Source organism: Genypterus blacodes, unplaced genomic scaffold (assembly GCF_046128005.1).
Source record: "Genypterus blacodes isolate CSIRO-AG114 ecotype Tasmania unplaced genomic scaffold, CSIRO-AGI_Gbla_v1 ptg000341l_1, whole genome shotgun sequence".
Lineage (NCBI taxonomy): Eukaryota > Metazoa > Chordata > Actinopteri > Ophidiiformes > Ophidiidae > Genypterus > Genypterus blacodes.
In genome coordinates, this window is record NW_027467126.1 from 1 (window position 1) to 10,000 (window position 10,000).

At 46.7% G+C, this 10,000-nt stretch overlaps 3 protein-coding genes across 5 annotated transcripts in view; 1 reads left to right on the plus strand and 2 right to left on the minus strand.

The window, feature by feature from the left end:
- Positions 1-4,364: 4,364 nt before the first annotated feature.
- bacc1 (BPTF associated chromatin complex component 1) lies at positions 4,365-6,335 on the minus strand. The gene is made up of 6 exons (XM_076137916.1): positions 6,059-6,335; positions 5,774-5,868; positions 5,473-5,574; positions 5,104-5,333; positions 4,632-4,733; positions 4,365-4,556 (listed from the first exon to the last, which is right to left on the minus strand). The coding sequence occupies exons 1-6, from the start codon at positions 6,077-6,079 to the stop codon at positions 4,492-4,494; spliced, it is 615 nt and encodes a 204-aa protein (XP_075994031.1). The 5' UTR covers positions 6,080-6,335; the 3' UTR covers positions 4,365-4,491.
- A 77-nt stretch (positions 6,336-6,412) lies between these two features.
- Positions 6,413-8,589, plus strand: LOC142988675 (ribonuclease kappa-B). Its single transcript, XM_076137917.1, has 3 exons — positions 6,413-6,638; positions 7,473-7,555; positions 7,943-8,589. Exons 1-3 carry the CDS (start codon positions 6,561-6,563, stop codon positions 8,085-8,087), a joined length of 306 nt encoding a protein of 101 aa, XP_075994032.1. The 5' UTR covers positions 6,413-6,560; the 3' UTR covers positions 8,088-8,589.
- Positions 8,590-8,673: 84 nt separating this feature from the next.
- Positions 8,674-10,000, minus strand: part of nup98 (nucleoporin 98 and 96 precursor) — a 17,286-nt gene continuing 15,959 nt past the window's right edge. For all 3 annotated transcript variants that reach the window (XM_076137915.1, XM_076137912.1, XM_076137913.1), the window contains exon 35: positions 8,674-10,000. This exon is cut by the window's right edge and continues 50 nt beyond it. In XM_076137915.1, the coding sequence (XP_075994030.1) occupies positions 9,851-10,000 (150 nt within the window). In that variant the 3' untranslated portion in view covers positions 8,674-9,850.

Sequence of the window (10,000 nt, forward strand, 5' to 3'; positions counted from 1 at the left end):
CACACACACACACACACAACACCATCTTCACAGGTCTATTAAGAATCTCTCTCTCTCTGTCTCTCTGTCTCTCTCTCTCTCTCTCTCTGAGTCTCTGTCTCTCTCTCTCTCTCTCTCTCTGAGTCTCTGTCTCTCTCTCTGTTCTCTCTCTCTCTCTCTCTGAGTCTCTCTCTCTCTCTCTCTCTGAGTCTCTGTCTCTCTCTCTCTCTCTCTCTCTCTCTCTCTCTCTCTCTCTCTCTGAGTCTCTGTCTCTCTCTCTCTCTGAGTCTCTCTGTCTCTCTCTCTCTGTCTCTGTCTCTCTCTCTCTGTGTCTCTCTCTCTCTCTCTCAGTGCTTCCTCTTTGATCTCAGTGCCTCCTGTCACTCAGTGGTACGACCACACGTCAGCGGTGAGAATCCAGAAACACTGAACACAGAATTTCCTCTGTTTGTCTTTGAATCGCAAAATAAAAGAACTCTAAATCTGAACCTGATACAATTTATGATGTCACACACACACACACACACACACACACACACAGTGTGCTGATGTCTGTAGTTGGAACAGGAGAATCAGGATTCTGGTCTGAATCCAGTTCAGAGCGTTCACACTGCTTAGACTCACTTCCTGTTTGTTGGTTTCTGGTGTTGTGTCGTCACTGTGGATCCAATCACAGGACAGCGGCATCACGCCCAACTCCTCCCCCAGCCCACACGGAGGTTCAGGTACACACACACACGCACACACACACACACTTTCTGTTCTTGAGTTTGCAGTCTGCTGATGTGTTTGTGTTTATTCTCCATCAGGCCTTCAGGTGGGGCCACAGTGAGATGGCCTGCTGTCACTCCACTGAAGAGGAAAGGTAGAGAGAGAGAGAGAGAGAGAGAGAGAGAGACAGAGAGAGAAGAGAGAGAGAGAGAGAGAGAGAGAGAGAGAGGAGAGAGAGAGAGAGAGAGAGAGAGAGAGAGAGAGAGAGAGAGAGAGAGAGAGAAGAGAGAGAGAGAGAGAGAGAGAGAGAGAGAGAGAGAGAGACACACACACACACACACACGTTTTTGTTGTTGAGTGAGAGAGGATGTGGTATTTATATGTATTATTCTCTCTCTCTCTCTCTCTCTCTCTTTTAGGGGGCGTGGAGTCTGACAGTCCCCCAAACAAGCTTTTTGTTGCCGGGGTAACGGACCCTGTGCACCGCAGCAGCAGCTTCACTGTCAGGTGAGGATTATGTGGACAGATTTGACAGAAATCAAAGACTTCAGGTTGAATTCACAGATTTTGACTCTGATCTGTTTTATATTTTGTCTTTCTAGTTATAATATATAAACACATAAAGTGCTCAGTTCTCAGAATTGAGCACACAGAGTTTCTAAAGGATCCCTGGATGGACAGGTGTGGTGCTGATTGATTGATGACTTGTTCCAGCAGACACATCAAAGACATCTGAACATGCCTCCATCCTGTAATGTGCTCAAAGTCAAATGAATAAGTCATCAATCACCTTCTGCTTGTGTCTCAGTGTCTCTCAGGCTGTGGCTCTCTCTCCTCCAGCAGGGGGCGTCAGTCCCCAGAGCAGCAGCCCTCTGTCCCTGTCTCCTCCCCCGGCCTTCACCCCCTTCTCCCCCCACCACCACCCTGGACATTAAGCCCCTCCCCTGTTTCACTGTGGAGACTGGCCCCGCCCACAGTTGGTCCCGCCCCTTCCTTCATCCTAATTGGACGGACAGAAGAGAGTGAGGACTTCTGGTTTGGGTGCCTGGACGTTTAGAAGGAAGTGTGTTTGTAGAAGCCTTGAAGCTTCTGGAACTTTCTGCTCTGAGTGGTGGTCTGGATTTTAACTGCAAGAACATCTGAGTGATTTCTTCATCATCTTCATCACCTTTGGTTGATGAAGCAGCTGAAGCTCAAATGAGGCGACAGAAGCATGCAGAGGATTCTGGGAATCTGATCTGCACTGGAGGCGTCACCATGGAGACGTTAGCAGCTTCCTGAGGAGGTTGTGAGGTTTGTGTGTGAAGGCGATCAGCTGATTGGATCAGGCGGCCTCCTGACACACCGCTCACATCCCATCTGGGTCTGAGGCGATAAGTCTCCATGACGATGAAAACGCCAGAACAGAGCTGCAGCCACGCCCACAAAAAAGAGGAAGAAGAAGAGGAGGAGGAGTAAGTAAGAGTAACAAACTCAATCCTCACTGTGAAGTCAAATTAGAAACAAATAGAACTCAAAATGAATGAAAATGGAGCTGCACACATGATGGGGTCGTATCCATGACAACGACATCGCTGCTACTATCAAACATCTGTCGGGCTCCATTTCCTGCTTCAACCCTTAGAGGATGTTTGTAGAAAGATGGAATATTGCACATTAGGGCGGAGCTACAGCATCTCAGTGCTGAAACCAAATGAAGGGGCGGAGTTCTGGGTCAATCAGCTGACAGTGTTTCAGATGTCCAGGTGGTGGTGTTTTAGGGGCGTGGCTTAAAGTAATGAATTTAATCTAACAGTCCTGAACTCTCACATGGAGTCGGAACATTCTGGTTCTGAGGTTTCACAGCAGTTTGGACCTTTGAGAGGTGATGCTGTCAGGCTGTGTGTGTGTGTGTGTGTGTGTGTGTGTGTGTGTGTGTGACATGAAGCCTCAGCAGCTGAACCAAATAAAAACTTCAAATTAAATCAAAACTCCACATTTTGGCTCATTAGACTCTAAAGTTATCTGAAATGTAAAATTCAAGTCTTGTTGCATCAGCATCAATTCAGCCCCCCTGTAGTTTAATGACCTTTGACCCCTAGCTGCTATTATTCCAAAAGAATGAACGTCTCTGATTTCATGATGAAAGTTTCCAAACCTCTGTAACTGAGCGATTCGACATCGTCACACAAACAAACCAACCTGATCTCAGCATGTTGACGAGTCTCTGCTCTGACGCGTCGCCTCGGCTCGGACAGCGTTCACGTCGCATCAACACAGTCAAAACTCACATCTGCCCCAAGTGGTGGTTTGAAGAATGACACGTTGTTTTCAGTCCAAAACCATAAAGATGAAAAAGATCAGTGACTCAAAAACTATTGATCTTCCATCAAACCAGTCAATGCCGGGAAATGAGTTTGTGAGTAACCATGGAAACAGGCTTCATACTGACACAAACTGAAGCTTCATCATTTTCTGCCTGTTTTTCATTTTGCACTCTGATCGGCGTGAAACCAAAACCTCCAGATGTTTTCTATGAAAAAGCTGAAGGTAAAGGTTTGTTTGTCCTGCTGCCGTGTGTGAGACGTTACCGCGGGACGTTACCGTCCCCAGGACGTAACTCACACAAGGTTTCAGTCAGACACGGCAGCAATAGGATCAAACGTCCTCGCTGCCCCGCTGTGCCGCCTAGTGGCCGAGCTGATGAGTTACCACAGAAGTTGGCGTTTTGAGCTGAAGTGTCTCGTTTTCTTGCATCGACCCGAATGTCTCTGGATGTGATTAACAGGCTTAATTCATGACATCATCATTTTAGGTTTGAAGGTGAAAGTGTAAAGTTGTCATATCAGATTTACTGTACAGATGAAGCTCTGCTGCCTCCTGGTGGTCGTTTATTCTTTTACATACCAGCTACAAAGTTTGAAAATGTCGACACGTCACAAATTCAGAAATGTAAACCTAACATAATTTATTTTTTGATCAAAGTGAATTTATATTTTTATGGAAAATAATTCATCCAACTTCAGATTAAGAAACAAACGTCCCGTGTTTTGTCTTTAGATGATCCAAATACCTCAAATCAAGATTAGTTGGGTTTTTTTTAAGGCGACCTTAAAAAAAAACAAATCAGCCAAAGTCGACAAATGAATAACAAAACTTTGATTTTGTTGTGTAAAGACTCAGTAAAGACATTTGTAGTTTGGGTTCATCAGAAAATAAAACATTTTTTGCAAGAAAAGGTCAAAAAAGCTGGAAACTCATTTCCTCTTTTTAAATTTGAAAACAAAATCATTATTTTGGTAAAGTCTCATACTGAGATAACTCCCATGTATTTGTTTCCATGGCCTGAAGCCTGGACGTGTGTCAGCAGCACGTCAGCTGGTCATGTATGACAAAAGGGAACTGAAGCTCGTCTGAAGCCTCACATGTTTCTAATGTAAATACTTTTGTGATTTTGGACAAACAAATGAAACCATGTATTTTTATGCGACAGAAAAAATTTGAACGTTTTCATTCCCACCTGTCAAAGAGAAGAATGACTTCATGAAGATTTAGAGGAAACGATTCATGTAAACAAAGTAAATATAAACTCTATATGAACATATCAATAAACATGTATCACATCAGGACAGGTGTGTGTGTGTGTGTGTGTGTGTGTGTGTTTTCTGTTTTAAATGAGATGAAAAACAGCAACATTGTAAAATGTGAGGTTTTATTTCTCTTCTGTTGAGTGAAAACAGTGACAAAGGTGAGAAAGCAGGAAGTGAATCTGTTTATGATGAGAAAAGTCTATTCAGAGGTCAGAGGTCAAAGCTGCAGGCGTCAGCGGGAGAGCAGAGGGAGGTCACTGGAGTTCATGATGAGGGAGGAGTCAAGGTTCAGGCTCTCTGAGGAAACACAGGCCACAGCGTCAATCAAGCACGGCGTCACCATGACAACCACAGGTCTGTGTCTCTGCTCACCCTGATCGAAGTTTAGCTTCTTACTGGACGAAGAGTCGAGACCCTCAATGTCCACCAGGTCACTGTTCACGTCCGAGTCGTTCAGGGCACTGAGAGTCACGTCTGAGAGGAAGAGGAGGAGACAGGTGAGGAGGAGGAGAAGAGGAGAAGGAAAGGAACAGCAGTGTGAGGAAGAGGAGGAGACAGGAGTTAGAGGAGGAAGAGGAGGAGACAGGTGAGAGGAGAAGAGGAAGAGACGGGTGAGGAGGAGAGGAAGAGGAGGAGATAGGGGTGAGGAAGGGGGGAGACAGAGGAAAGGAGGAGGAGGAGACGGGTGAGGAGGTGAGGAAGAGGAGGACAGAGGGGTAAGGAGGGGGGGAGACAGGTGAGAGGAGAGGAGGAGGAGGAGACGGGTGAGGAGGAGAGGAAGAGGAGGGGTGGAGACAGGTGAGAGGAGGAGAGGAAGAGGAGGAGGATGTGCTGTCAGACTCACCTGCCGTCTTCTGTTTCTTGATGGGCGGGGCCAGGGAGGGCCCGCTCTGCATGCCAGTCGCTACAACAACCTGCGATGTCGGCACGGCGATCATGGTGGACGCAGGGGGGGGCGGCGTCGGCGTCATGGCGACGGATGTTTTCTTGACCGCCTTCTTTGGAGAGTCGGAGGAAATGGGAACCCGACTGTCCTCATAGAGCTTCCTCTTTACTGTGCTCTTTATCTGAGCGCTGCACACACACACACACACACACACACACACACACACACACACACACACACACGTTGGAGTCAAAGTCCACAGACACTGCTGACGAGGAGTGTGTGTGTGTGTGTGTGTACTCGGAGTGTGTGTGTGTGTGTACTCACACTGTGCGCTCCTTGATCACTGTACTGATGTTGTTCAGGTCGTCACCAAATCGTCTCACAGCCAGGCGAAGCATCTCGATCTCCGTCTCCGTCCACTTCGCTCTGAGGACCAAGACACAAAGACTCACATGATGAAGGACAGACAGACAGACAGACACACGCCTAACAGCTGATCCAGCTCAGGATTGAGTTCAGGGGAAATTGTTAAATAATGAATAATGCCTTAAAGTGATGGAATAAAGGTCAGAGGTCAACATGTCTCACACTGCAGGGGCTGTGTGTGTGTGTGTGTGTGTCTCACCCTGCAGGGCTGCTGTCAGACACAGGGTGTAGCTGCATCGTGAGCTCTCCCAGTTTAGTGAACGCTGCTCCCGCTGCAGAGAAAATCTCTCCAACCTGCAGGATCAGATCATCGATTATTGATCATTGATTGGTTGTTGTTTCTTACGCCGTCACATCCTCACGTTTGGAGTTTCTAATCGGACCAATCGGTGAAGTTAATAAGCTTTAGAGTGAATCTGTGTTCACATTTTTGTTCCGTTTCCTTGTGTGTACAAACTCCGACGTTTAAAGGGTTAACTCTTACCTTAGCAGAGGCTGACGTCATTGTAAACTTATTCTTCTATCGAAACAATAAACACATCTGCGGCTAACTGCCGGCTAAGGTTAGCGTCCGTGTTAGCTAGCTGCTGTGCTCAGCGCGCTGCCATGGAAACGCTGAAATAATAAAATACAAATAAGCAGAAGTTTGAAAAAGGACGGAAGTGTCTGAATGTTCCGTAGAAACAGATTTGATCCTAAATGAACGTTCAGAGAAACAAAGCGGCGGAAGAAGGAACGATGCGCGAGCTGAGAGGCGGGATGCTATTGGTTGACTTGAACGGAAGAGGCGGAGCTTCCGAAAGCGACGCTCTCATTGGCGCCTTAGCTGCTGGCTTCGAACGGAAGTTCCCGGATGTACCCGAACAAATCCGAGCGATCACGGTCAGCTGACTCGAGGCTTCGTGTCTGTCGGTCTTCGAGGAAACAAACGTTCGCTTAAATGTCAACAAACAACGTTAAGATCCGATAAACAGGAAACCACAAACATGCCGTCGCTGCTGTTCTGCGGGCCGAAGATGGCCGCGTGCGGGATCGTGATCAGCATCTGGGGGGTCATCATGCTGGTAAGAGCCGGGGCCGGCTAATACCTGGAGCGAGACGCGCTGTCAGCGGACGATTACTTATCTGAGCTATTTAAACCAGATTCGATGTAAACCCTGTAAATGTGTTCTAGTGTGGCGGGTTTAGACTCGAGGCCTTGGTGTCACACACCGAATAAAGAGGTGAAATGTAGTCATGGTCCGGATGTCCTTCCGTTGTGTTCTCTTGGGTTAGCTTGGTAATGTAGAGAGGCATGACGTCATATTTACAACATATGTTCACATGAAATAAAGACATGAATCTCAGACAGACTGACTGTGCTGCTGTGGATGAAGGCCTCGGTGTGTGTGTGTGTGTGTGTGTGTGTGTGTGTGTGTGTGTATGTGTGTGTGTGTGTGTGTGTGTGTGTGTGCGTGTGTGCGTGCGTGTGTGTGTGCGCGCGCGTGGGTGCTTTAATGTCTGCTTGTGCCTTTAAACGTCTTCCAGCACATAGACGTAGCCCTCTCCTAACGATACTGCAGCAGATGCTGGGTTGCCTTTCTAGCTAATGTAAAGGATGCGACTAATGCTTCATTTCGCCAGAACACCAAAACAAAAACAAATCAACCAAAATAATTTAGATCGCCATTAATTATGAATCAGGATTCACGTTCATAAGTTTATATAATAGCTGAACTAAACTAATTTGGATGATTATTTGTACCACTTTGATAAAAAAGGAGGAAGAGGAGGAACAGAAATAGAAACCTGATGCTTGAACTGAATCATGGGACTTTTATCTGAAGTTTCCATTGTTGCAGTTTTTTCCATTTCCGCCTACATGGTTGAGCCACGTTCATCTGTGTGTTTGTTTTCAGGCCATGCTGGGAATCTTCTTCAGCGCCAAGTCGGCCGTGCTGATCGAGGACGTCCCGTTCACCGAGGAGGACATCCGTGGAGAGTGAGTGCCCACTGTCACAGGAAGCTGCGAGGTCACGTATGAGTGTCACAGGAACATGACGCTCTTCAGCTCCTTCGCCTCTGACCTGTGTGTGTGTGTGTGTGTGTGTGTGTGTGTGTGTGTGTGTGTGTGTGTGTGTGTGTGTGTGTGTGTGTGTGTGTGTGTGTGTGTGTGTGTGTGTGTGTGTGTGTGTGTGTGTGTGTGTGTGTGTGTGTGTGTGTGTGTGTGTGTGTGTCAGAGGTGAAGGAGCTGAAGATGATGAAGATCAGGACATTTTGTTGGTGTTTCACTTTAAAACCATTGACTCTATATTCTGGACACTTCCTGTTTGCAGCGATGAGCAAGTTATTTTGACCTAACTTGTGTGTGTGTGTGTGTGTGTCTCAGTAAAAGTCCTCCTCAGAACATCTACGGTCTGTACAACCAGGTGGGCATCAACTGCTTCATCGCCGCCGCCATCTACGTGGTGGTGGGCGCCATCTCGCTCTGCCAGGTCCGACTCAACAAACGTCAGGAGTACATGGTGACATAAAGGCTCGGCACAGCGTGATCCCTGACCCCCGACCCCGGAGCCCCACCCAGCAGAACGTTACAACAAAGTTCCTTCTCCTTTATAAACGACAAATCAGCAGCTGAGGATCGTCTTGGTGTTGTAAATGTGATGTTTGATGTGATGAGGGGAAGTGGGCCGAGACAAATTATTTATTTAAAGTTAAAACCCTTGGTGTGTGTGTGTGTGTGTGTGTGTGTGTCGTGATGTCTGTCGGTTTGTTTTCACTGAAACTAAACGTTGGACCAAATTGTGAAGTTTCTTTAGTCCAATAATGAATTAAATTGAAACGCTTTCCCTCTCCCACACAAGGGGGTGCTGTCTGAGTGTAGCTCCAGGCTAACAATAAGGAATGCTAGCAAAATAAAAACCTCTGTGTGTGTGCAGTCTTTTTCACTGTAAATCTAAATATTTCATCTGTTTCCTCTTCACGCTGTCATGGATCTATTATGGGATATTAATAAATATGATACTATACTTTAAAGTCCTGAGTTCACTGCTTTGCTGACCAGACACACACACACACACACACACACACACACTACACACTACACAGACACACAAACAATTGAGGCTGAAACTGATTTTATTTTAAAAAGACAAAAATGAAAAGAGTCAATTGTGATCAATAAGTGAAGACTTTCATTTTAAAAGCAAACATCAGATTTGAATCACTGGAGGTGGAAGGAAGGAAGAATCAGCTGCTTCCTGTTTTATATCCAAAAATACAAAGTATGTATAAAACTCTGAGCTGAGACTTTAGAAGGAAACTCTTCACTCACTGATCCACAAGAAAGGAAACATTTGATGAACATTCAGGAGAAATCTACAAAAATAGATCATAAGCCACGTCCAGCCGCTCGACTCTGATATGAAGATAGATCGTCTTTATTCACATATTAACAGATCCAAACGCTGCAAACAACAAAAACAAACACTGGCTGAAAAATAACAAGCGACACTTCTTTGAATTTGGGCTAAAAATGCAGCATTTTTCTCAGGGGTCAAAGTTCAAACCAGTAAGTCAGATCTACATTTACACTGTGACGTCAGAAACCAAAAACACTCAAAAGAACCTAAACCATAACACGTTAGCCTCGTTAGCATTAGCCTCCACAGACGGCCTCTAGGTGGCAGCGTGTCCACATCTACAGAGAAGCACAAAGGAAACAGGAAATAGGAAAAGAGGGACTTCCTCTCAGTCAAATGTCTCTCTGCTCCTGGTGGTGGCGCTGTGGGACCAAACACACTGTACACACAAGTTCAGTGTCACTCATGATGCAGGGTAGTGTGCAGAGATCCTCCCTTTGGTCCCAAAGTGTCCATGTGAGTTAATTCATCTATTGATCCGACGTCTCACTTCTCTCAGGGAAACTACAGAGGGTTAATGGAAGTGGATGGCTTCAAAAGGATTCCAAGACTACAGAACAGAGTGAAGAAGAGTGAAGAGGAGGGTCTCACAGCGCCACCACATGCAAGACAAAGCTCTGCACATTTATCAGACAGTAAATGACAAATTAAGACCAAAGTATTGATGAATGAGTGTCAGGTGAGGTCACAGCTCAGACACCAGGCGGCGCCGCTCTGCTTCAGGCCCACACAGTAACCAGCAGGGGGCAGCGTGGAGTCGGTCAGGTGGACTCTGATTGGCTCACCGCTCTCAGGACTAACTGAGCGTTTTTAGTTCCTTTTTCCGTGGTTTACTTCTGAACCCGTGGCGGTGAGAGCGCTCCCGTGCCGCTCTCTCATTGGCTGACAATGAGCTGGCGCAGGTAGGACTGCGTGAGCTCCCTCAGCTCCTCCAGTGTGTAATCCTCCGGCATGGGCAGGCGGCTGATGTGAGGCGCCAGCTGAGCCAGCGGGATGGCGAGCGGGTCCGCCGACCCCTCGCCCTG

Excerpts from the sequence above, each read along its gene's own strand:
- bacc1 (XM_076137916.1), bottom strand. The coding sequence starts at position 6,079 with ATGACGTCAGCCTCTGCTAAG. Across the intron at positions 5,869-6,058 it reads TGACGTCAGCCTCTGCTAAG|GTTGGAGAGATTTTCTCTGC; the intron begins GTAAGAGTTAAC and ends CTGATCCTGCAG. Across the intron at positions 5,575-5,773 it reads TCTGACAGCAGCCCTGCAGG|AGCGAAGTGGACGGAGACGG; the intron begins GTGAGACACACA and ends CTTGGTCCTCAG.
- LOC142988675 (XM_076137917.1), top strand. The coding sequence starts at position 6,561 with ATGCCGTCGCTGCTGTTCTGCGGGCCGAAGATGGCCGCGTGCGGGATC. Across the intron at positions 6,639-7,472 it reads TCTGGGGGGTCATCATGCTG|GCCATGCTGGGAATCTTCTT; the intron begins GTAAGAGCCGGG and ends GTTTGTTTTCAG. Across the intron at positions 7,556-7,942 it reads GAGGAGGACATCCGTGGAGA|TAAAAGTCCTCCTCAGAACA; the intron begins GTGAGTGCCCAC and ends TGTGTGTCTCAG.